The sequence below is a fragment of the Callorhinus ursinus genome, unplaced genomic scaffold (genome assembly GCF_003265705.2).
Source record: "Callorhinus ursinus isolate GAN/ISIS: 27379988/994484 unplaced genomic scaffold, GSC_fseal_2.0 scaffold14, whole genome shotgun sequence".
In the NCBI taxonomy this organism is placed as follows: Eukaryota; Metazoa; Chordata; class Mammalia; order Carnivora; family Otariidae; genus Callorhinus; species Callorhinus ursinus.
This window is the reverse complement of record NW_027397076.1, coordinates 26,414,662-26,441,881: the sequence shown is the minus strand read 5'-3', so window position 1 is coordinate 26,441,881 and position 27,220 is coordinate 26,414,662. Positions and strand designations below refer to the sequence as shown.

Below are 27,220 nucleotides of genomic sequence, written 5' to 3'. Positions count from 1 at the left end.
AAAAAAAAAAAAAAAGATTCTTGAGGACAAAATTGACTTTGGGTAGCGAGGGAAAGAATCTGAGGACATAGAGTTGATAAATTTTTTGTTTGGTTGGCTAACGCTCTACTCAGGAAGGGCCGGGAGAAGGATGATCATGAATTTCATTTTGGAAAGATGGTTTGGAATTGCCTTTTGGAGACATCAGGGTGAAGATGGCCAGTGCAGAGCCGCAAATACTGCTCTGAAGTCCCGGAAAGAAATAAGGGGTAAGGCGGAGTGACTGGCAGTCTCCAATACAACTGAAATCACAAAACTGAACGAAATACCCCAGACTCAACGAAGGCACCATGGGTCAAGTCAATTTTTAAGGTGGAAATGTCAGAGGATAATGTGGATTAAGAAAATGGAAGATCCAGGTGAGGGTGATGTCAGGGATGCTAACTGTGGAGAAGATCTCAGAAAGGAGGAAGAAAGAGTTCAATCAACACTTTCAAATGCTGCTGAAAACAAACAGCAATTAAAACACACGACGTCTTAACGCTGAAAGAATGTGGCTCCACACATAGCCACATGAGTGAACTTAAGTCAAAACTGTGTCCACTCAGGGCTGTTCACAGCCACATGGTGGGCTTCTGTTTCTTTTTCATGAGTGGCCAAATGTCCCACTCGGGTTCTCCTTCACCGCCCTACCCTTCCCTTCCCTCCCTTCTTCCACCAGTGCTGTGGGACTCGCCTCCCACTCCCCCTCCTACCCGCCGCCGCTCAGCGTTTCCATGGAGACCTCTTAATGAACCGAGGGACAGGGCCTCGTGGCCGGAACAAAACCCGCGGAGCAGCGAGCAGCGACGTAAAGAGCAGGAGCGAAGCGGCCGGCTCGCTGAGAGGAGCGGAAGGAGGTTGCAAGGGGCGCGGCCGCCAGGTGGGCGGCGGTGGCCGGCTCGCGCGCTCCCGCGCCGCCTCTCCGCCTGCGCGACCCCGCACCTGCGCGCGAACCTTGCAAAACGCGGGCGGCTAGCGCGGTGGGGCCGGCTCGGGCCGGTCAGGGCGGGCGGCGTGGGCACCCGGACGCACCGGCCCCCTGGCTGTGAGCCCCGTGCCCTGACTTCAGGGCTCCGCTCTCTCAGTGCAGCCATTCTTAAAACCTGAGTCCTCTCCTTTCAACACTGTTCTGCTCTCCATTGGCCCAAAGTTGGCTCCAGCGGCCTCTTTCTAAACCAGTGCGCCCCAGGGCAGCTGCTCACTTTCTCCCTCCCGGGGCGCGGACCCTGTGACTCGCAGAATTGAATTTGAGCGGGGAATTGGACTTGAACAGGCAGCCGGGAGCGATCTTTCCATTTTGGCATTCTTAACTAGGGCACAAAGCTTTCGAAATGCTCGTTTACACTTGGAGTTGGCGCGGCGGATTGATACCATAACTCCGCGGGTAGTTATATCAGATTGTTGGGAAAATGAACAAGGTTAAAACTTTGCAGTTTTGTGGAGGTGTCTGGATTGGATTATTACGTATTTCTTTTTAACTGGGTTGAATTTTATCTGCGGTAAACACCTTGATAGGAACTAAAGGGGGTTTTGTAGGAGGAAACTTGCTTTTACAGTGGGCTCTCTAGAGGGTTTTAAAATTTAAAAAATATATATATAATACCAAGTCTGTTAATTTTTTCCTTTATATCTTTCGTTGGATGTAAAGTTCTCAGTTACCCAGGGAGTCTAGATTCTTAAGAACAGTGCCACAAGCTTTTTAGATAAATGCACTTTAAAAATAAATTGAGTTGAAAAGACCTGAATGTTTTTCCCATTTCGTCAATAGTTTTGAAATATTTTTCATAACTATGGTGTAATTTTAGAATGTGAGAAATTACTTCCAACGAAGTAGCAGTGTGTAGGTGTTCTAGATTTCCATCAATTAAGGTTAAATAGTTTCACACAATGCTATGCAGTTTCCTATAATTGCCTGATAATTCATTTTATTTCTAACACCTCCTTTATATTTAATTATAGCAGCTTCTAGAAGCAAATTATTTTGTTATTTGTTGGAGAGTCCTGGTGATTCCATTTTTATTAGGTGGAGGATATTATGCAGCACATACTTATTAATGCCTTAACATTCAGTTGGATGAACAGTCTAACTTGAAAAGATATGACATTAAAGTGATGCACATCTAAAGAATGTCCAGTGGTTTAGTTGTGAGGTTAAAAAAGTACATGTTTAATTGAGCCGAATATACTTTATTTTCCAGATGGAGAAATCAATTATTCTATTGCTCTGGTTACAATATGTTGTTAAGGTAAGACATTTTTGAGCATTGTTTTTGAATAATTAGTTAATGGGCAGGATGCTATTAGTCTTCCGTGTTGAAGAGAAATAACACTAAACATTAGTTTTGGTACCTAACACAATTTTCTTTGCTAGATGTTGCATAGATTTGTGCATATAAATGGCATCTGTTTTCACTGCTTACAAATTGTGTTGGGAAAATCAGTGAGGAGAGAGATCAGAATTTGGTAAGATTCATGGTATAGTGAGGCATTTTAAGGTTGTTTTTGGTAGGAATTTTGATAAGTATATCATTCTCTTGAGGTCTAAAGTCTTTTCTTATCGTCTAGGGAATATATCTCTTATCCTGTGATCTAGATATTTTGTCTCAGTTGCTAACATTTTCTTTATGTATCAATGAACTGAACCTCTAAAATAACTCGAGTCAAACATTTTGTACTCTAACTTATTTTCATTGCAAATGTGTTATCAAGAATGTCTGTGAAATAATTTAATCCTGTAGCCATTATCATCAAAGTACACAGTTGACACACCAGGAGGGTGTGCTTTGATTTTCCTGTGATTTGAGTCTCTTCTTTCTCCCTGACCCCAGGAATGTGGTGTTTCCCACTTTGAGAAGCATGGATCTTGAATTTCCTTGCTCTCATTTTTACTTATCTTTCTTAAGTCGTTTTCAAAATTATGGTAACAAAGTTATCCAATGGATGTTACCTAATTCATGTGTAGAAGTTGATATTGCTGAAATACTTTCAATTATAATTTGACCTATTTTAGGCTTAATTTTTGTTGTTTGCTAATAAAATAGTAATAATAACCAAGAATGCATTTTTATTATATTTTTACAGTTACTTTTCTTTCCCATTTCAGATCTCAAAAAGTTTCTGTTATATGCCAAGGAATAATCGAACAACAGCAGTTTTTATTAAATGGGATGAATTTCCTAAGGGAGGAAGTCCTGAATTTTATTTTTTAAAATACCAACTTGTTCATAATTTTCCTGAAAAAGTAAGGCATCTTTTTTTTTATTCTGATAAGAAGTAAGCATAGTGTAAATTTGTGACTAAATGTCACATCACAGTAGGAATTTGATAGTTATTGGCATTTATTTTTCCCCAATTTTATTGAGATAATAACTGACATATAACATTGTATAAATCTAGGGACGCCTGGGTGGCTCAGTCAGTTAGGCATCTGCCTTAGGCTCGGGTCATAATCCCAGGGTCCTGGGATCGGGCTCCCTGCTTGGCGGGGAGCCTGCTTCTCTCTCTCCTCTGCCTGCCGCTCCCTGGACTTGTGTGCTCTCTTTCTCTCTCTGTCAAATAAAAAATAAATCTTTAAAAAAAACACCCCAAAACATTGTATAAGCCTAAGGTATACAACATAATGATTTGATTTATGTGTATTGCAAAATGATGACCACAGTAAGTTTAGTTAACATCCATTATCTCACATAGGTACAAATAGCTTTTTCCTTATGATGAGAACTTTTATGATCTACTCTGGAGCAACTTTCAAGTACACAACAGTATTGTTACTTATTCTCATCATGTTGTACATTATATCCCCAGAAATTATTTATCTTATAATTGGAAATTTGTATCTTTTGATTATCTTCACCCAGTATTCCCTCACCTCTGGCAACCACTAATCTGATCTGTTTGTATGATTTTAATTAATTAATTCATTAATTAAATTTTTAAAAAAAGATTTTATTTATTTATTTGACAGAGACAGAGACAGTGAGAGAGGGAACACAAACAGGGGGAGAGGGAGAGGGAGAAGCATGCTTCCCTCTGAGCAGGGAGCCTGATGCGGGGCTCGATCCCAGGACCCTGGGACCATGACCTGAGCCGAAGGCAGATGCTTAACGACTGAGCCACCCAGGCGCCCCGATTTTAGTTTTCTTAATTCCACATATAAGTATTTGTCTTACTCTGACTTATTTCACTTAGCGTAATTCCCTCAGAGTCCATCCATGTTGTCACAATGGCAGGATTTCCTACTTTTTTATATCTGAATAGTATTCCAGTGTCTGTGTGTGCGCTTGCATGTACCAAATTTTCTTTATCCATTCCTCTATCAGTGGACACTTTGGTTGTTTTGCATATCTTGGCTATTGTAGGTAATACTGTAGTGAACACAGGGGTGCTGATATCTCTTTGGGATGGTAATTTTGTTTCCTATCTATATATACCCAGAAGTGGAATTGCTGGCAGTTCTATTTTTAATTTTCTGAGACCCTTCCATACTGTTTTCCATAATAACTGCACTAATTTATATTCTTGGCAGTAGTGCACTAAAGCTTCCCTTTTCTCCATATCCCTACATAACATTTCTTGTCTCTTCTTCTTCATGATAGGCACTCTGACAGGTGCCATTCTGACACTGTAGCTTCAATTTGCATTTCTCTAATGTCTAATGATATCGAGTACATTTTCCTATGCCTTTTGGACATTTGATTATCTTCTTTGGAAAAATATCTCTTCAGTTCTTTGTCCATTTTAATCGGATTATTTGTTGTTGTTTGTTTGCTTTTTGTTATTGAGTTGTAGGAGTTCCTTATATATTTTGGATATTAACCCACTATCAGATGGGTGGCTTGCAAATATTTTCTCCCATTCCATAGGTTGGCTTTTTCTTTTGTTGATTTTTTCTTTTGCTATGCAGTTACTGGGATTTCTTACTTTTATTCATTAGTGTATGAAATGTTAGCATTTTATGAAATATCTTCACTAAGTAGTTGATCAAATTACCATTGCACTTTTTCATAGGAATAATTATATTTTTAGTAATTTATATGCTATACAGAGTAATTATTTGAGATAATATCATTTTATGTAAAAATAAATATTTTATATATATATTACATTCTATTTGAAAAACTCCTTCTTATGAAGGAAATATACAAAAGTCAAACTTTTTGGTGAATGTACCTGACACAGAGTTAATAAACATTCCTTAAGCAGATAAATCTAATTATTTACAGAATATCAAAAGCATTCTTGCAAACCCACAAGAGCGTTCAAAATCAATAATACTAGAGGAAAATGAAGACTATCACATTATTCTACAGTCCATAAAATATGGACAAATTTTAAGGGAAAAGTCATTTAAAACCCGTAAGTAATATGTATTTGTTATTCATCTATATTGCCTAATTGTAAAAGGGAAACAATTTTATTACCAGATAATCTGAATTTTATAGTGATTATGATAGTCCAAAATCACATCATGATGATAGTGTTTGTTTTTTTTTTAAAGATTTTATTTATTTGACAGAGAGAGACACAGCAAGAGAAGGAACACAAGCAGGGGGAGTGGGAGAGGGAGAAGCAGGCTTCCCGCTGAGCAGGGAACCCGACGCAGGGCTCATCCCAGGACCCTGGGATCATGACCTGAGCTGCAAAGGCAGATGCTTAACGACTGAGCCACCCAGGCACCGTGTTTTTTTTTTTTAACATAATGTAAATTTCAAAATTTAAAGGAAATTATAAACTAAGGCAGGAAGAAGATTTTCATTTTTGACATTTGATGTGTACTAATATGAATTGGTAGGCAAGGCAGAGATGTTACATGTCATCCAGATTATCTAAAAATATTATAATGCGGATTTATAATCTAAGTCATTTATTTCAAGCAAAGGACAAGAAACTCCCATATAGTCTAGAAAATATTTAATAGTAGATGATTTGCCCTCCCATCGTGGTGATTCTTTTGTAATTCAACATCTTTTGTGTTTCATTCAGTTTTATTTGAATCCGACTAATTATTCTTGATTTTTTAGGTGGTTTCTCAACTAGCAATATTAAAACAGTAGCAACAAGCACGAGTGTTTCTTTTAACTGGAGTTTGCTGTCTTCCACTGACATTTCAGTGTCAATATCTCTCAATAATTCTTCACAAATTATGCAAAATAATGTTACAGTTTATGAGTGGGATAATTTAAAACCTGGAACCTTATATGCTTTTAAATTTGAATTTAAACAGTTGTATTTGGATTTTATAAATATATTTCAGAGACTGGATGTTCAAGTAGAAACAGGTATGCAGATATCTGGTTCTTTATTAATATATTATATCTCTTGTAGATAACTTGGTAGATGTATTGTTCTTTTCAAAAGTGGCTTAGCCAAGTATTAGCCACAGAAAACTGCTTGTAAATGAACCAGCGTAGTCCCTTTTTTCTAACTATGTCATTCTGGCATTTGACTGATTTATTGAACAATCTGGATTTAGCAAGTTTAAGAATTAACTTTGTTTCCTTCCAGCACTTTTTAAAAAATGGAACCGAGTGGGTTCTCTTTTCTTTAACTCTGGCAATTATTGATAGCTTTTTAGGTGACTTTAAAGTTTCAATAAACAGTCTCATCCTCAGGTATTAATAGGTCCATTAAAATCCAATATAAAAATATCAATCTTTCATCCTATTTAAGGCTTCTTCATTATTCATCCCCGGTCAGACCTCATCAAAATTTGGAATACTGCAAGGGAAAAGGGAATGTATGCTAATTTTTTTTTGTGGCTTCCTAGATCTACTTGCTTCCTCCACATGGTGAGAAAGGATTTAAGAGAAGAGGAGAGAGTCATAGCTAATCAGGGCAACACGCTGTGGTGGGCTAAGAGTCCTATTTTAATACCCTGTATAGGAATAAACTTTGAACCATAGTATATGTTTACAAGTGAGGTGGAGAAACCTGTCAGTAGTAAGAAAAAGATAGTAAGGTAATTAAAGCATCCCCTCTTCCCATCTGCCTTCTCCCCCCTGTGAAAAAACAATTTCTTCAAAAGATCCTTCTCACATCTCCCTAATATGTTGGATTGAAGCACTGATATAATATCAAGAGTTAAAGTACAATATCTACTCTCAACAGGCTGGTATTTTCCTCAATCTTTCTATGGTGTGCAATCTTAGAGAAGAAGCCTAAGTGTTTTCTGGAAGGTGAACCCATGTGAAGTCAAGTAGCAGTGGCAGAGAGCAGAATTCTTAGCAAGTGTTATATCTAGTTCTCTAAAATAAAAATAAACCTGAAAAGTCTCTAAAATAAACTCTTAAAAAAACTCTCCACCAGCATAAGAGTAAGGGAAAGGAAGGGCAACCTAAAGTGACTTAGAAAGAAAAAAAAATCTGTGGTTTTTATTTTAATTAAGTTATAATTGGACAATAATTCTGCATAATTAATTCTTAGAAACTACTTAAAAACTATTTTAATTGTTAGTAATTCATTTGCTACTTGAATAATAGCAACTTTAGCACTTTTACTGGTTTGGGAGAAACATAGGAAAAGTGTACAACTAATGCTATGAGGTTTTTATGATTAACTACTATAGATGTTAAGAAATGTACTAATGAAATGTTATATTACTGAATTCATCTTTCACAAAACATTTTTCTTTTGGTAGGTTCATGTTCACAAGGATGGATAGCATTAAGAAATAGCTGTTATAAAATTAGCAAAGAGAGTATGCCATGGAACATAGCCCAGCGGCATTGTACGTTATCCTTAAGTTCTGCACACCTTGTGGATATAAAAAATGAAGAGGAAAAAAAGTTTATATTTTCACTTCTCAGGTCAAATGATCAAATGATAATATGGACTGGTCTTAATGATATGAAGGTTAGTAAATGCGTATATCATGACAAAACTATTTTCGTTTCCTTCCTCCCTCCCTTCCTCTCTTCCCGCTCCTCCCCCTCCCTCTTCTTCCTTTCCCTTTCCTTCCCTTTTTCCTCCCTGCCCCCTCTTCCTTCCTTCCTCCATCATGCACTAAATATTTATTGAATACTTCCTAAAAGCCAGACACTGTTTCTTTTTTTTTATATTTTTTAAATTTATTTGTGAGAGAGAGAGCGAGAAAGAGAGAGCATAAGCAGGGAGAGCAGGCAAAGCAGGCAGAGGGAGAAGCAGGCTCCAGGCTGAGCAAGGAGCCCGATGAGGGGCTCCCTCCCAGGACCCTGGGATTGTGACCTGAGCCAAAGGCAGATGCCTAACTGACTGAGCCACCCGGATGTCCCCAGACACTGTTTCTCTATCTCAATCTTTCCCTCCCTCCCTGCCGCCCCACCACCTCTCTTTAGAGCAGTTTAGGTTCATAACAAAATTGAGGGGAAGGTACCAGAGATTTCCCACATATCCCCTGTCTCCACACATAAATAGCTTCCCCCCTTATCAGTATTCCCCACCAGAGTGGTACAGTTGTTACAACTGAGAAACCTACATTGGCAACATCATAATCACCCAAAGTTCATGGTTTACATTATGGTTCATTCTTGGTGCTGTACATTCTGTGGGTTTGGACAAATGTATAACGATATACATTCATTATTATGGTATCATGCAGCATATTTTCATCACCCTAAAAATCCTCTGTTCTCTGCCTATTCACCTCTTCCCACGCCCTTCAATCTCTTTGTAGGCATCTATTTCTTTCCGTAATTTTGCTTTAATTTTGGTCTTCCTCAGACCTGTCTTAAAGGTAGGCGATCTCATCCATTTCTTCACTTATTTACCACCCAGCCCAATTGTTCTTAAGTATTTAGCTAGCCCACTTTTCTCTTATGAGCTCCAGACATCTAATTTTCTTCTTTTCTTTTAGGATTTTTTTTTTATTTATTTGACAGAGAGAGAGAGAGCACAGAGCACACAAGCAGGGGGAGTGGCAGGCAGAGGGAGAGAGAGAAGCAGGCTCCTCGCTGAGTGGGAGCCCGATGCAGGGGCTTGATCCCAGGACCTTGGAATTATGACCTGAGCTGAAGGCAGACACTTAACCGACTGAGCCATCCAGGTGCCCCTATCCAATTTTCTTCTGATTATCTCTTTTGGAATTTTCCATAGACACTTCAGCATTGCCCAGACTGTCCTCTCCTTCCTACCAACCTGCTCCACTTCCTCTATTTCTCACCTCTGTGAACAACATAGTAACATGAACCTGAAAATATGGAATATAGAAATTTTGTTCATTTTATTTCTTTTATTTCAAATATCCAGGTTTATGAAAGTTAATTTTACTAAAAGAGTTATAGAAAGATCTGAAGATTTTATATTCAATACCAGTGAAATAAGGAATGTGTGACATTTTCTCCAGCATTCCTATCACTTATGAAATAATCTCATGAAATTTCATTTTGGTCAGCTTTTTGTAGGAAAACCCAAGACCTAGCACAGTTATCTCTGCCTAGTCTGTATTTTCTTCTTGATGATCCGTTTCTTAAAAATTTCCTGCCACTCAAAAATAAATCTGTTATCTATGGGATAGCCTGACCTGTAGTGACCCGAGGCCAATCAGTTGGATACCATTTTTTCTGTGGAACTTTGTATCAGCTTGGGGTAGGCTATTGACAGTTCTTTTCTCCTTTTTTTTAAGTTTTTTTTTTTTTATTTATTTGAGAGAGATGGGCGGGGGAGGGGCAGAGGAAGAGAGTCTTAAGCAGACTCTGCACTGAGTGCGAAGCCCAGCTCGAGGCTCGATCTCACGATCTCACAACCCTGAGATCACTACCTGAGTTGGAACCGGGAGTCGGACACTTAACTGACTGAGCCACCCAGGCGCCCCTTCCCGACAGTCTCTAACTGCATTTTCATCATTCTCTTTTTGAGCTTCCTTTAGCTTTTCACGGGCAGGGAATGAGGTTCTAATAAAGGTTCCTCGAACCACATTGACCTCAGACATCTCACAAGCGTGCCCCCCAGCATGCCAGTCTCTTTTCAGGTAGACCAGGTGGTGTGTAGGCGGTTGTTTCCTGCTGTTAGCGTGATTGTTATAAACTGTCTTCTAGTAGGTCTGGTTACTGGTTTCTGCTATAAGGGTCAGGTCATACGGTCATGACACCCAGAGTGAGGATTCCCAAGGCGTCATGATGGTTGCTGTGAATTATTCAAAGGGGTCTAAGATACAGTCTCTGCTTTTACGATACTTAAAAATAATTTAGGAGGTAAATTAAATGTCAAAATAACTATTAAGAGAAACTTCCTTTAGTAGCTGAGTCCTATAGTGTCTCCTAAGGGCTAAGCACCATGCTATGTGCTTTACTTGTGTGACATATGAGGAAATAGGAGCACAGGGAAGTTAACCTTCCCATATGACACGCCTCAGAGTCTGCTCTTAACCATTATATTCTATAACTTCTATGTGAAGCTGGTCTCTTGAGGTTAACATCAAAGTCACCTCCTGGGTTATAATCCCTGTGACAGGTTGAGAAAACAATCACCCCATTCACTCATGCTGAGTAAGTGTGAGTTTGTTACTGGACTTTGAGGATAGAGACTGTGTCTTATTCATCATTGCATCCCCAGCTTCTAGCTAGGGCCTGGCACTCAGCAGGAACATAGTGAATGAAAGATTAATAGTTCTGTGTTCCAGTCTGGAAAGTTTATATAGATAACTCTCATTTAGATCTCACAACAACTTTATAGGGAGGCACTATCATTTTTCTCATTTATAGATAAGGAAAATGGAGCTCAGAAAATTCCTGGTCACACTGCTAACAGATGGCCCTGCCAGGCTTTGAATCTGTGTCTGTCTGACCAGTGCTTTTTGCCCTAACCACTTACGCGTGCTGCCTCGAGCCTCTATCTGTTTTCAAAGCTGCAGTGCCTTATATACAATCAAGCAGATTTTTCGAGGAAACAGTATTCCTCCATTCTGTTAGGTGGAATTGGAATGGATTGTTTAAGTATATCTTATTATATTGAGGTTGGTGATATTCACCAGTGACATCCCTTAGTAGGAAGGTATCAACAACCTCCCCTGATGCACATGCATATGACTTATTTGGTGACTTGAAATAACTAATCTGTAATGAATAGTGGGTCTGTACTTGGCATTGTGTTGAGCCTTTACATGCACTGCCTCTTTAATTAATTTAGGATGTAGGTTCTATTATTATATCCATTTTATGCATGAGAAAATAAAAGCTTAATGTGAGATTCAGCAATTTTCTTGAAGACATATGGCTAATGGGGGAATAAAAGTGAACTCTGTATCTCAGAATAACTCATGAAGCATACATATATTTGAGGATGTGACACTTCTCCTTCAAATTGGCTTAATTTTTACATCTTATTTCAGAGAGAAGGTCATCTCACATGGACAGATGGATCATCTTTTGGCCTTAAGAAAAATGAAATCTTTTCTTTTCCACTGCTACCCAAGAATGAAACAGATTGCTACATTTTACAGCAAAATGCAACTGGATCAAACTATTTCTTTTCAAGATTTTTCTGCTCTGTTCCATTGCCATATATTTGCAAATATGAATGTAATTATTTTTATTAATATTCTTATACCATGTATCTCACTTTTATTATTTTAAAGATAGAATTATGATTTCTAATTACAATAATCCTCCTCTATATTTTTTTCAGCACTTTCTCTGCAGGAAAACCTTTTGATCTATATAAAGGATGTTGGAACAACTGAAGTTGTATTTGGTTGGCATAATTTGAATGCTTGGAATAATTTGAATAAGTGGCTAAAACTGGGATACAAAATTATCATTAAGTATTATTTAGATTATACAGAAGAACAGTATTTTGAAAGCATATCCCCAAATACTACAGAAAAAACAATTACCCAATTGTTTCCTGGCCATATTTACAGATTCTTACTCTTTGCAATAAACGAATGGGAGGCAAAAACTATGTTAAGTTCAGTATTCTTTGTTGAAACACGTAAGTTACAAAACCTCTGAAAGTGTGATTTTTCAATTATTGAATATCATAATTAGCAGATTTTTCCTGAGGGTCTGGTATTTTCTCATAACACTCTTGGCATACCTAGATCTTTAACCATTTTTTATGATGAATCTGTTTATGTCTTTGGCTTTCCTGTTAAAATATAAACCCATGAGGGCAGGAACTATATCTTATTTGTCTTTACAACACCAACTAGACTGTTGCCCACAGTGGATAATCAATACATTTTTGTGGAACTTAAGTTTTGTTATGTGCTAAGAACAGGAGATAGACATGCATTGTGAATTTGGGGAGGCTTACAATGAAGAGAATTAGTAAGGAGTAAAAGTAAAAGCAAACAAGAGATAGCAAAGTGTAGGAAAATATAAGAGTCTAAATTCTCATTCAGTGGTACATTTAATAAATGCTTTCTAGAATTCAGAAGATGGGTGATGGGAAGATTCATGGAAAGGAGAGGTTTAGATTCAAATTTGAAGGAAGAAAAGCATGTTGTGAGCAAAAGTGTGGAGACAGGAGCTTGTGGAAAAAGAATAGTGTAGGTTAACTGGAAAAAATTTCCTCAGGCATGACGGTAAAATCAGTTGGAGTGGTGAAGTGGTACCAGATTTGTGAGTGCCAGGGACGTGAGTCTCAGATGGTTGGACTTGACCTTAGAAGCATTGGAAATCCATTAAGACTGCAGTTTCTAAGACTCGCTTTATCTTTTACAAAACGCTTTTAATACATAATCTCACAAAGGTCGTACCTCAACCCTGGGAGTAGCTATATAGAAATGAAAAAACTGAGCTTCAGAAAGGTTAATTAAACTGACTAGAGCAACACGCTTTGTTAAGCCACACAGGAACCCATATGATCTCATTTTAACTCTTGAGCTATTGCTTCTAAAGAAAGAAGAGGAATGTGTGTACTGTGTGTGTGTGCGTGTGTGTGTGTGCGTGTTGGAAGGATAAGGACTGATATGTGCAAAGTGCTTTTTAAAGAAAATTAATCTGGAAGGATGAATTAGGAAAACCACTGACTGGGATTGGAATGAAATGGTTTGGAATGGGGAAAGATTTCTGCAAGAGGATGAATGCCCGAGGTCTAGTGATGACAGGAATGAAGAATAAGGAATAGGAAGTCCCTGCTCTCTAGTCTGACAAGACACAAAAGGTAAAAGCCATGGAAGATGTAATCACGGAATGCCAGAAGTGCCATTGTTGGTGGTTTTGTTATAAAAATAATGATTGAACCAATAACGTGGGTCAAACATTTTGCTGAATGTTCTCCATTCCTTATCTCATTTAATCTTCTTAATAATTCTCCAAGATAGCTACTACTATAATTCCCACTTTACGGTCAAAACAATGGAGGCTCAGGGAGCGTAAATAATTTACTCAGGGAGTAGAGACAAACAGTGGAAAAGCCAGGACTCAAATCCAGTTTTCCTTTTCTCTCCAAACTAGACTATTATGGAAGTACTGAGAGGTGAGAGAGTACTCTGCCAGACCATATCACTAATATAATGTATTTTTCTGATTTTTTAAAATCTCCTAGGCCCATTATCAGCTCAAAATGTCACAGTTACTCATGTGACACCAACAGAAATATTTTTACTCTGGAATCCTCCAGATCTTATATCTTTTCACCATTACCTTGTGACTATTTTGGATGTGGAAAACAATAAATCACAAGAGGTGCTTGTTGAAAAACTCAACACATCAGTGAAAATCGGAGATCTGAAATCTTTCCGTCATTATCTGGTATATCTATTCAGTGTAGCAGAAAGAGGAACTTTAAGCTGCTTTGAGAGACCTATTTCAGCCATTACAGGTAAGCACAGGCACAATTTTGCTTTTTAATAAAAAATGTAAACTTCATATTTTGAAATTTATTTGCTGAAAATTAATTATGTTGACCCGTCATTGGTATGAATACTCAACAGCTAAACATTTGTTTGAGTGTTGAATCAAAATTTAGCATAGATTCTATACTAAATTCGTTTAGATTTGCATGAACTCTTTAAACATCTGCGTTGTTCCTACCAGAGTTCCTAGAAGACATCTTTCTTATAATAGCCTTGGCTGGGAAATAACTTATCATGAAACATGAAGATTAGTTCATCCAGTTCTTTTTAACAACACTAGATCCAACAAATTGGTCTGCATATTCACTCAAGTTTTACTCAAATTCATTTTCTTACACAGTGTGATGAGTTGACCTCTAGGGGACAGTATCATCCCAGGACTTTGGGCAATTGCATTTCTAATCATTCACCTCCACATGCCAATTTTGAATTCTTGTCTAGAACATAATCATTAAAGTAATCTATATTTTAATTAAGCTATATATTTACCCCCTTAAGTATAAGTCAATGTTTTTTGAAAAGATAAAAGAGTATTGTATGAAACAATGCATAGCTAAACATGTTTTGGAGTATATTCCTCTGTGTATAATATGTGTATTGTTGGTGCATTGTATTTAACATGCCTACATGCAAAGTTCTTTGACTGAAATCCCAATCAAATCATACCAACTGAAATTTAAACACTCTAGAGCTGAGGTAGGAGAAATGAAAAATGTGCACAGCCATAGATTAATTAGCGTTCTCTTACTCACTGGGAATACTTGGGATACTTTGAAAATAAGAACAAAAGATACTATTTAATGAGAACTAAATGCCAATGCTTAATATACATGTATTAAGTGTTGTAAATCCTAAGCAAAAGCATTTTTCTAAATGGATGGTAGATAGCCATGTTTTCTCTTCCTCGAGCGCAGACAAATCACCCTTCAATGTATAAATTTTTGGTTGACTATTTTACACTTATGAAGATGCTTTCTTTTTTTAAATTATATATGTTTCATGTGCACATTATCATTCAACATCTGTATACACTACAAAGTGATCACTCAAAATTCTATTTACCATCCATCATGCTACCCTTGACCCCCTTCACCCCTTTTGCCCACTCTCCAACACAAATCCTCTCAGGTAACCATAGATCTTTTCTCTGTAAGATGCTTCCATTTTTAACTGACAGGGAGACTAGGAGGATTTATCACAGATTTGTTCATTTTGAAGTCAAATTAAAATCTTCCATGGCATGTACCTACTTACTAAAGGGACAGGATGAAGGTACATGTGTGTCTGCACTTTTAATTTTTGGGTCATTTGCTCTGTATATTAACTGTAAGCTGACACAGCAGTGCACATGTAGGAATTAGTAATCCAGTGCTCTTTTACTCTCTTAAGGTTAAGGCAATATCCTTTTTTCATTCATTATTCACTCAATAAATTATTTTTCTAGTATCAGGAGCCGTAATAGATACTAGAGACGCAAAGATGAATAAAACGTAGCCTCTGACTTTAAAGGGCTTATGTGCAAATAGAGTGAGACAAGTAAGTTAAAAAACAGTGATAATGCTGCATTATAGTTGCAATTATAGGGGTTCTGCTCTGGGGACTATGGGAGCATAGAGAGGGATCAATTAACCCAGAAGTCTTCTGGTGGAGTCATGCACTGCTTCATGAGGAAGAGTAGGAGTTAGCCAGGGGGCAGCGGGGAGGCAAGAGGATGCTGTAAGTAGGGCAAACAGCAAGTGCGCAGGCAGGGGGGACCAAAGAAGAGGTATCTAGGGACTGACATTTGAACATTAGCAAATTGCAAGTAATTTGGCAAGGCTGGAGTACGGGAGCATGTAGAGAATCTAGAAAATGTAAGCTAGGCACAGAACATGAAAAGCCTTCATATATATTAAGGAGTATATTTTATTCAGTAAAATTTAACTTTTGGGGGGGTCATGAAGTCTTTTGAGAATGTGGAAAAATTAATGGACCCTCTGCCATAAAAATACACATGCATGCACAGAAATTTCTGTGAGTAATAATAGGGCTATCACAGACTTACCAAATCTCATCTTTTCCTCAATTTCTGCTTATGTGTGGCATTCAGTAGATTTCATCTAAGTCCTCCACTGAAGTGTTTGTAAGTTTAGCAGTTATACAAAAACAAAGATCTGAAGTTGTTTCACCCTGGAATCTTGTGGGCAGTTTGTCTAATTGGATTATTCTAGCATTCTCTGATAGTTTTACATACATAATTAATGTCAGTGCCTAAAGTCAGACCAGGTACAATTGTGTGAAGTTGTATAGGATGAACAGATTATGGGTCTGACCCAGAGTGATATTTTCCTGAGAACTTAAAATGTGGTGTTCTATTATGTTGATAGGAAGTGAATTCCCTATTTAATACCACAACTTCCTCCCTACAGCCACTTTGTTCCTGGCCTCCCTAACCTTAGCTTACTTTTTCTTTTTTTCCTTAACCTTCTCATATCTAAAGTAATATATAATATACACATTTATTATATGATCATTTATTGTGTATTTCCACCTATTACAATATAAACTGCAGAAGGCAGTGACCTTTGTTATTTCCTGTTGAAGCACTCTACATGCCTAGGTGACTACCTGGTACATAGTAGGTTCCCATGCACCTTTGATGAAAAAATGAATAATCTTGGCAATGGGAACAGTATTCTGATGGAACTCTTAAAAATCTAAAGAATCTGCCAAACACTCTAGTTTTCCTTGATGTGTAATGTGCTTAATCTTATTGACAAATCTTGCATAGTAATAACAAGACATATTTTTCTCTAAAATTAAGTCCATTTCAAGGCATGGTGCTGTAGGGATTTGCTAAATTTACTTTAAACATGAACTAATATTGGATGAAGACATTTTTACTCCAGAGCAAGAGTAATGCTAACAATAAACTAAGATAAGTGTTACCTATTTATCCGTTTCTTGAAGGTATTAGTCCTCCTCAGAAGGTTCACACAAAACCTGAAGATGTCGGAGAGGACAGTATAATTCTTCAGTGGGAATCCCCACCAGATGGCCATGAGGTCTACATTCAGATCAAACCCTCATCAGATACAAGAGAAGTCATGAAGCTTTTTGTAAGGGATGCTAATAGGTTCAAGATTGATAATTTAACCCCTGGGATGACATATGACATTGGAATGGCAACAGTGATAAATGGGAACTTGAGTGAGCTGGTAACTATTCAACAAACTCTAAGTGAGAATCAAATATTTTTCATTCATAACAGATATCTGCTGATTTGGGGATATTGTGAAATATTCCCTGACACACCCCTCTGGTAGTAGGTTTTGCCTTTTTAGGTAGATTGTTGGTGTGCTTATCGAATGGTAGCCCAGGACCTGGAGCGGTTTGCATTCCTCTTCTCCTGAGAATGCTTAATGCATGAATAAAGGCAGTATTGTTTATGATTAGAAACTTGACCCTAAAGCCATACCACCTAGGTTTGAATCTGGGCCCAACTAATTGAGTGGCCCTGGACAATGTACTCAAACTATTTATGCCTCAATTTACCCATTTGTAAAGTGTGAGAAAATAATGGTATATATTTTATGGATTTTCTGGAAAATAGCTGATTTAATAAAGGTAGGGACTCAGAACAGTGCCTGACACAATCACTATATGAATGTTTGTAATTATTATTGATCAAAACAAAGACAAGCTATTGTAGCACACTGAAATAAAATATTGACAGTATTTAAAAGGTTTAGGACCAAACCAACAACAAATCTCTATGTTTTTTCTCAAATAAGTTTAATTCACCCAATAGGTAATCATTGACAATCCATTAAGGAGGGAGAAAGAAAAAAATGAAAAGTAAATAATAATATTTATGGCTATTTATAAATTGTGCTAAACATTAGGATGGAAAAAAGCAATGTGGTGTGATAGAGAGTAACGGAAGAGGGGTGGGTGGTTCTAGTGTAGATAGACTGTAATGGGAGTTGCATTTGAAGGTCCTAATGGATGAGAAGGAGCCACAGTACAATCAGGTGGAGGAAGGGTACATTAGGCATGAACAATTAGCATAAAGGCACAAAGGCTATAAAACAGGGATCTGAGACCAAAAAGGCTGGAACATGTGTCTAATGAAGAAGGAGAAGGGGAATATGAAATGATATTGGAGAGGTATTCAGGGGTTAGATCACATAGAGCTTGTATGCTGTGCTTTTGAGTTTGTTTTGAGGGCAGTGGGAATCCATTGAGGGTTTTATGCAGGAGAGGGATGGTGTGGTCTATGTTACAAAAATTTCCCCCTGACTATGTGCAAAGAATGATTTGTAAAGGGCCAGGGATGGAAGTAGGACAACTGGGTAAGAGTGTCATGGAATTTAGGCAAAAGATTATGGTGGACAAGGATGGGAAAATGCAGATGGAAAGTAGTAGATGTATTTTATAGTATGAAAGTAGGACGTCTCAGCTTTGGTGATGGAGTGCATGTGAGGAATAAAGGAAGAGGGTTTTGACTTCTATCTAATTTGGGTAGAAAGAGGTAACTCTGAGGAAGGAAAGAACATTGGACCTCACAGGCCTTTTTGGCTAACAGTAGGGCAGCCTGAAGGAAAAAATGCCTTGGTCCAAAAAACTATGTACCAGTAGTGTCCACACTCAACCAACATCGAATCTTCTCATTTTGTCCTCCAAAGAGTAAAACTAATGAATCACTGAATGCTACATCAAAAACTAATGATGTACTATATGCTGGCTAACTGAACATAATAAAAAAAATACTAAAACTAAATTTGTGTATAGCACTTTCATACTTAAACTTCTGAGAAAATGTGCCTGAAGATAATTATCATAGGAAGTTAGGAAAAAAGAAAACACCTGAAAAAAAGATACTACTAAAAAGAATTATTTCATGACCATCAAACAACCCAAAAATTTTTATTGGCAGAATGGAAGTACTAAAATTAAAATTCATAGATGGGAAATGAACTGTAACCAATGATTAGCAGTATGAGGTTAGAGTGTCCCCACAGTGTCTTGGTGCCTAAGTTTTCTCTCTAAAAATTTAGATCATTGAATATATTTTTAAATTGACTTCCAGCTCGAAAGTCCTATTTTTCCTTTGAGTCCAAGGAACTCCCCAGATTTCAACATCTCTGCCATCTAAAATATAAAAATTTTGTCTCCCTTTCTAGAAAGTGAGCTTCTTTGAAATCTTACTCAGCCTTGTATCTCCAGGTATAAGCACAGTTCTTGACTCTGTTTAACTCAAACACATTTGTAAACTGCTCTCCAGCATGGAAGCTGAAACATGATTAACATATATAAATCCTAGGAAAAATGATAGAATTTGGGGGTTTTAAGTTAGGACAGAGATCTTGCCAGTGCCTCACCTGATGCAATTCCTAGCATAGAGCCTCTCATTATTTTGTAATGCACACCTGTAATTTTCCTCTATTATAGGGCCATGTCTGTTTTCCAGAAGTATCACAGACAGAGCAAATCTACTCCCTGATTCACATGAAAGGACATCAGTTGTTTGGGAATAGCCATTAGGTGTTCATGGTTTCTACAGTTTCTTCCTTTCTGGTGAATTATCTTTAGTTTCTTCAAGCATATTACTATTTCTTATAATTCTGTTGGCTTTTCTATTCAGTTCTTAACCTTGGTAAGCACAACTGGCATCATCAGATTATTTATCATTCATCTTTTTTTTTGTCTCAGATGATAAATATTAACCTATCCCAAGGTGCATAAATAGAAATTAATTCTCTGTATGAATTCATTCAACAAACGTTTGTTGATAATTATTATTTACCATGTCCCATTTCTCTTTCTTCCATACACTTTGAGACAGTTAAGCATAGAGGGACATTTACCTTTTAAGGACCTTTTGTAGACATGTAGAAGAAAATAAAACTTACATGTTCCTTGACTTTCCTTTTCCTTTTGAGACATATTTGTCCATGTCTCTAAATTATCCTGAAAATAACTAGCAAAACTTGATTTCCAGTTATTGTGATGCACCTGAACCGTAACATGTGACCTTTGGGAGAAGGCAGTGCTTAGGAGCACAGACCTTGGAACTGGATTGCCTCGGTTGGAATTCCAACTCCACAATTATCAGCTTATATCCACTGGGAAGTCCCTCAACATTTAATGACCCTCAGCTTCCTTCTCTCTAAAATGGGAATAATAATAATCTTATCTACTGTATGAAATTAATAAAATTTAAGGGCTCAGACACCAAGCAAGCACTATGAGAACGTTTATTGTTGTGATGATTTTTATTTCTCCATAGGACTGGACTGGTGGCTTTGTGGAGTGAAGAGCATCCCTAGTGTTTCAACCACATTAAAGTCATTTGTCTATGTAGTCTCTCATTGTTGGAGGAATTAACTGTACTCCTTTTCTTGAGGGAAGGAGAGCTGGTATTTGAGTCTCCTTTATTCCCTCTCAGTATAGAAGAATAAATTTTAAGAAAGACTGGAAATTTCTGAGACCTCATTCATTCTTGTCTATAATAAAAGCCTTTGAATTTAGCCTTGTTCCATTTATCTTATACTGGAAAAACCTCGTACAGCCCCCAATGCTATCACTTCTTTTGAAAAATCTTTTTCAGGAAAATGGGTAAGGATAAAGGTCACAGTCACAAAAGTGGAGACACCTAGAAGTTTCCAGAATATGGCAATACTATTTATTTATTTATTTATTTATTTATTTATTTATTTATTTATTTATTTATAGGTGATGCTTTCTCTCATTTGAGTTTCCAGAGGTTTAGGGTACAGTTTTGAAGAGAAGAAAGAACTTTGTCCTGTTGTACACTTTTCCAGCCTTGGTGTCCATCTGCCTTAATATGTCATTTATTGATGCCATTGGTCCCATTTCCCTGAACAAGTGGAACTGATTTAAAAACCCACATTTACGCACTATAGAGAATGTCACAGACTCTATACGCTTTTAGAAACTAAATTAGATAATGCCTATTTAAAGCATTGTCTCTCCTTAGAAAATATCTTCAGCACCTAGGAACACGGAAGTGAACTGTTTCCATGACTATATTGGCCACTTATTTCCAATCTCCAGATATTTAATTTCTGCTCAAGGCAGATTTAGAAACTTCCAGATTATTGCCTACACATTTAAATGGATTGGATACTTGTGGGATGTCATACTAGCCTTGGAAAAACCATATTTAATGTAAGAGCTTTGTAACTGAAGAGAGCTGTAAGGAATTTAAAGAAGAAACCCACAAAAAACATTAGTGATGACAGAAAAAGGGAAGTTAATATAACTGGAAAAAGAAAAACATGGAAAAAGTGCTTTGAAACCCAGTAATATACCATATGGTATCTGTTATGGTTAATGTATTGAACATTTCCTCATAACTACCCAGACTGAAAAAGGCAAGAAAGTTATATGTCACAAATGAATGAATTGATGGAGATATTGCACAGATTTTGTGTTCTAGAATGCTAATTATAGGTATGTGTTTAAATCCTTTTACACAGTACTGGCTCTGGGTAAACTGGCATAATCACATTATCAAATACAGTATCATTGACTTAGAACAAGTTCCATTGCATCAAACCAGATGTTAAAAAGAAAACTGAAAAGCAAAGTCTGTCCAATTATTCTCTGGAAGAAAGAATATTTCCTCAGAATGTATATCTTAGGAGAAGATATCTACTTAGAAGAAAGACAGATCTAAGGATATACTGGATAGTATTTCAATAATCCACAAATAGAGTTGAAATTAAAATTGACCCAAGGGAAAAAATAATGTGAATAGAAACAATCTAAAATTTCAAATCTGCTCTAAATGATACAGTAGAGGATTACAGTACAAGAAAGCTCTTACGTAGAGGTCAGCAAGAGTGTGAAATGTAAGCGAATCCTTCCTCTAAACTGTTGCCAGGACTGTGCTCCTAAAAATGAAATGTCTGTTCAAAATCCCTGTGCCTACAGGATAAAGTCTGACCTCCTTAGCATGGCATGCAAAGCCCCTCGCAGACAACATCCAGCCTCAGCGGTGGCCTTCCATGCCTGATCCCTGTTCCTCACATACCCCAGGCTTTAACCACCCTGAGAGCCTGGCATGTGCTGGGAACTAAGCTCTTTGTATATAAATACAGTCTCACATTGAATCATCACAGTGACCTTGCAAAGTAGATACTAGTCTCCTTCCCATTTTAGGGATTAGGAAACCAAGGCACAGAGTGATTTAGTAACTTGCCAAAGATTAGTAACTAATTGTCAAAGACTAGCGATTAGTAATTTGCCCTGCTGGTAAACAGCAGAAAGAACTTGGTATTCCCTGAATACACGATGATGATGATGATGATGATGATGATGATGATGATGATGTCCTTTTTGGTTTCCATGGTTTTCTCTTTGTCTGGAATTCCCTCCTTACCACCTCTGCCCACCACATGCTCTCTCTGGTAAACTTGTACTACCCTTTAAGATTCAGATAAAACATCTTAGACTCTGGAAGCCTTCTCCAATGATCTCTGCTAGATTTGTTTTCTTCCTCTCTTCTCAATAGCTTTTTGTTCATGTTATCAGCTCAGCTCTATCCATTTGGGATTCTAGTAAGTGATTTGTGTATCTCTTTCTTGAGATTGGGAACTCTGAAACGCAGGAATCTGGGCTTATTTACTTTATTTAAGCATTCCTCCTAGTATTTAGGTTTTCAAAATCATTGGCTTAATAAATAGATAAAAAGGTAAAAAAAATCAGAAAATCTCAGATTCTTAGGTTTTGGAGACTATTATTGAGAATCAAAATCAAAAGTTAATCAGGTACTTCCAATATATATGTACATACACTCTCTCAGAATGTCCACCTTGTTTTTCTGTTTAATAATGACATAGTAAACATAACTTTGCACAGGCATTTAGTATTTTTGCATATTCTAGAATATGCCAGACAAAATAGAGAGAAATGTATTTGAAATTTAAAAAAAACCACTAATTATAAATCTCTCTTTTTGTTTTTCAGAGCCCAAACCAGTCCAAATTGTCATCCCATATGAAAGTCATAGTACCTCTGTAATTTTATCTGTTCAAATGCCTGATCTTGGAGTGTTTGATGGCATACATATTGTAATTGAAGGAGGGCCAAATGTTACTAAGCCTTTGAAACATGGCAATAAAATAACTGTTGGCAATTTAATCCCAGGCACAGAATACAATTTTTTAATTTCCATCATCAGTGGGACTAAATTAAGTAATATGTATTATGTGCCTGCAGTAAAAACATGTAAGTATTTGCGGACTTATATAAGTTTTTTCTTGATTTTGATTTTGTGTACCATTTCATATTAGTAGGCTACATTCACTTCAATGCAGTTATTTTCAAAGATCTTTTAAAATAATCGCAAAAGTCTTATACTGAGCCTGATCTTTCATTGCTTGAGTATAGAGAAAGAGCTAACTTTATGTAAAATTGAGGTCACAAATTTTTTAAATCTATCCATTAACAAAAAATGTATGTGCATATTAATCAGAACTTATGATGACTTATTTCAAGAGTGAGGAATGTGAATAATTTTAGGCAGATTATAAGAACTAGGTTATATTTTTTGAGTCTAGAGACACTTAATAGTGTTTCTCAAAGCACATAATCTTAGCATGTGTTTGCTCTCTCCATGCTGCCCTTTGTCTGGAAAGAACTAGTATATATTTTCCCTACTACTTTGAATATTTAAAATTAGTATGTATTATATTTGTTCATACCAGTACTTACATTTTGAATTTCATATCAATTTTGATTTATCTTTTCTTTAAGCCACTCACAAATTCTACAAATACTCATTTTGAACATTTGAGACCCATGAAATTTATCTAAGATATTGACCCAGTAGATATAGAAATGAATGGCACAGAGTAATAAATGCCATACAAAAATCATATGTAATCCTAAAAATATTATAATTTTGACTATAACATATCCAGGTTCTTCATGTTTTGCTCTTTTGGTCTTTAAATCTACACATATATCATTATACCACTATGTCTCTTCTTCCTCTTGAATTGTAATCTTTCCATTACTGTTTAAACACAAGTTTTCGTAAAATACTCCCAAACTGATCACCAATCACATTACTGTAACATAGCATGAATAGCATATTCATAATCAGCTCAGTATATGTTTATATTTTATTTTTGTTTACAATTTTTATATACTTTTTATTATCATATCTGTATTCTCTGTTTCTGCTTTATATTATAAATCATTATGGGCAGCGTTATATTTGACAGTTCTTGTCTTTAAAAATAATTAGTACTTGATCATCTAAATATATCAATTTTGTGATGTAAGTGGCAAAATATATCAATATGTAAGATGATAATCTAAAGCTTCAATTTTTTAAATTTTTCTGAAAATTTCTTTTTCTGTACGCTGAATGGGGTCTTTAAAATGGAAAATATAACCATTAAAACTCATCAGATAAAATTTGATTTTAGCTTTTGCCAATATCTGATACAAAGAGGATTCTTTTACTCCTTTGTCTGGACTTCACATTTTTCTCTCTGTTGTCTTTTTAGCTTATGGTAATAGATTCAGAAAGCTCTAATCTCTTTTTCTTCTTTTGAATATTATGCAGTTTGTACCGTGAATTTGCTGCTATGTAGTTTTTGCTGCAAAACCAAAATTAGCTGCTTGTTATGGTGTTTGCAATGACTCTGAGTATTGCAACTGATTATTATATTTAATGAACGGTCATGGATGTATAAACTATTTTAAATTAGAATATAGAGATGGTTGATTAATAAGTTTTATTGTTTTTTATTCACGTTGTGTTTTTTTTTTCCCTTTAAAGGGATAAATTAAAAGAAAAACCCAATTAGAAAACATACAAGAAGAATTTAAATGTGTTGTGTGTTTTGGGTAGGTCTGGAAGCACCATCAAATATCCATGAGGGCAAAGTGACAGACTCTTCCATAGAAATTCTCTGGAATCGAGCTGATGGTAATTTTCAGCATTATGAAATCACATGCATGAACTGTACTGCTGCTTTCATGGTATGTTACAGGCCACTCTGGGAGGCATTAAACTTGAATCTTTCATGCTGAATCCAATATTACTACATCCTTACATTAGATAGTAGTGAAACTAAATAACCCCATGCTTATTTGGTTGTGTTGAATTGTGGAACATTTTTTAAATGAACATGTGCTAATTTATTCTTTTGGATTGATAGGTCCAGAAGGTAGTTCCAGAAGCAGCAACGTTCTCTAACCTGGATCCTGCCACAGTGTACACTTTTTCAATTCGCACTGAAAAAGAAGGTTTTAAAGACAGCATTCCTAATATCAAAGAAATACAGACAGGTACAGCCTGTGTAAGCACTTTAGGTATTATTCAATGTTCAGATATTTATTTCATTCTTTAGGGAAGATTTAGTAAATAGTTTATTCTTCCCAGATTTCCTTTATGGGCAGGCAGTTGTCATCTCTTGTCTTTCTTTCTGTTTCCCCTTATATGGGTTAAAATAACCTCTTTTGTATATGTATTGCCAGGCAGGAGAGTGGCTAATTGCCTGGGGTCTGGCCAGATTTTCCATTTGCGATTTAATTTCTTCATTGCTCAGTTAAGCAGTCAATGAAGTGACATTTACCCAGTGTTAGCAACTTACTCCCCATGGCAGATGGCGATTATTCCATGCTAGTCACATGAAATAAGGGATGATTGGGAAGGATGTATGTAAAATGTATACATTTTCATATCTAGATGAAGTAAAACTTTCAATTCTACTAAAATAGCTATTTTAGTGATTCTTGACACTGATATTATGGGAACATTGATTTATGTGTTTAGAAACTGGTCATGTCTGATATTCCTTTACTATAATAACACAGATTGGAATTGGGAAAGAATATCTTGGCATTTTTGTTCCTTTCTTATACATGGAAGAATTTAAGAGACAAAACAAAATACATATTGTAAACTATTTCATTTAGCTTTTTTTCCTTAGGAAACAGGGAAGCATTTCATATTTAGATTTCAATGAACTTTCCTGCTGATTAACCTTGTTACTATTTGGTATTTAATTAGGATGAGTCCGAAAAATCATTAAATATTTCTGAGATTCATGGTGTTGGGAAGAAAAATAATTTTCTCTCTGCCCTTCTAGGTCCTTGACTGAGACCCCACCCCCAACTCCTCTAAAACAGATCAACAGGAGAGAAATAAACAGAAATTTAATAACATGTATACTTCCCTGCATACATGGGACCCAGGGAATCTGAGTAACTGCCTGAAATGGCTTAAACCACCACCTTAAACACCATCTCCAGCTAAAGACAAAAGAAAATGTTGAGGGTGAGGGAGGGGGTAAGGGAGTCAGTTATGGGAGGGCTACCAGAAAAAGCACAGTAAACAAATGAAAGGTTGTTATGCAGATTTAGGTCTGTCTTCTCCATTGATAAGAGTTTCTAGAGATTTAGTCAGACTTCTCTCCCTCATAAAGGGAGACATTCTTATGAATGGAGATTTCCCTTATAAATGTAAATGTCTTTTACAAAGGGTAACTTTTACTCAGTTTTCAGAGTTTCTCCTGTGTCTGCTGTTTCTTAAAAATAACCAGCTCAAAAAATAAATAAATAAATAACCAGCTCAAAATAATCCTTACGGCAAAGAGGAATATTTTGGGGTGGCATATTCTGCTCCTCTTCAGTGGTTGCACAGGACCAAGATATAATCTTTCCCTACATTTTTGAGTAAGAGAAATATTGGTTACAGTACTACAATAATACATATTGGCTCTATTTTAAGGTTTAAAGTGATTCTTGCTGGGTTTTTTTTTCTCTTTTTTGACTGTTAACTTTTCATATGTACCAGGAAGAATAAAAAGAATGTCTTGCTTACCCCCAAGTTTGCAGAAAGTAAAACAAATCTTGAGAGTGTTTGAAGGCTGTTTTAGAGCAGATGTTTGTGGGGTAGAAAATGTTATTTTATGTGTATGTTTTAATGATATAGCCCCAAGTGCCATTGAATTTATGAACCATAGTAGAAACTCCAATGCAATAACTCTTAGCTGGCCTTCAGCTAGAAGTCTTCTGGATGGATACATTATTTCAATATCCAGCGAAAGCTTAATGAAAGAAGAAATCCTGCCTTCCACAAAAAGGTATGAAAGTATTGAAAAGAAATTGTGTCAAGTTACATGGAACACGAGATTAACATTTTATGTATATTTTTGAAAAGCTCTATTAGTGGCTTAATATAAACAGAAATTAGAAAACTTAAGACAACTTTCCTGACTACAGTGTGATTAGAATAACTGAATCAGATATACAGTAACAAATCCTTTCTGCAAATAAATAATTTTAAATCAATTCAGGATATCTCATGCTTGTGTATATAATACACACTTTTTGACTTAATTGAATTACTCTGTAAGAAGCTATGATTTCTCATTAACTATTTGTGCTTAACTGTAG

General features: G+C 36.4%; 2 protein-coding genes across 2 annotated transcripts in view; both read left to right on the top strand.

Annotated features, from left to right (window-relative positions):
* The first annotated feature begins 769 nt into the window (after positions 1-769).
* Positions 770-26,797, top strand: LOC112832012 (fibronectin-like). Its single transcript, XM_025882502.2, has 14 exons — positions 770-901; positions 2,220-2,267; positions 3,125-3,262; positions 5,244-5,376; positions 6,042-6,299; positions 7,658-7,872; positions 11,324-11,513; positions 11,620-11,925; positions 13,486-13,761; positions 16,745-17,014; positions 22,772-23,032; positions 24,669-24,799; positions 24,979-25,119; positions 26,757-26,797. Exons 1-14 carry the CDS (start codon positions 770-772, stop codon positions 26,778-26,780), a joined length of 2,523 nt encoding a protein of 840 aa, XP_025738287.2. The 3' UTR covers positions 26,781-26,797.
* Positions 24,981-27,220, top strand: part of PTPRQ (protein tyrosine phosphatase receptor type Q) — a 219,885-nt gene continuing 217,645 nt past the window's right edge. Inside the window, exon 1 of the mRNA XM_073900607.1 lies at positions 24,981-25,108. The gene's annotated coding sequence lies outside the window, so the exon portion shown is untranslated. The remainder of the gene's footprint in view (positions 25,109-27,220) is intronic.

Coding starts and splice junctions, on each gene's coding strand:
- LOC112832012 (XM_025882502.2), top strand. CDS start 770: ATGAACCGAGGGACAGGGCCTCGTGGCCGGAACAAAACCCGCGGAGCA. Junction 5,377..6,041: donor GGAAAAGTCATTTAAAACCC/GTAAGTAATATG, acceptor TTGATTTTTTAG/GTGGTTTCTCAACTAGCAAT. Junction 7,873..11,323: donor CTGGTCTTAATGATATGAAG/GTTAGTAAATGC, acceptor ATCTTATTTCAG/AGAGAAGGTCATCTCACATG.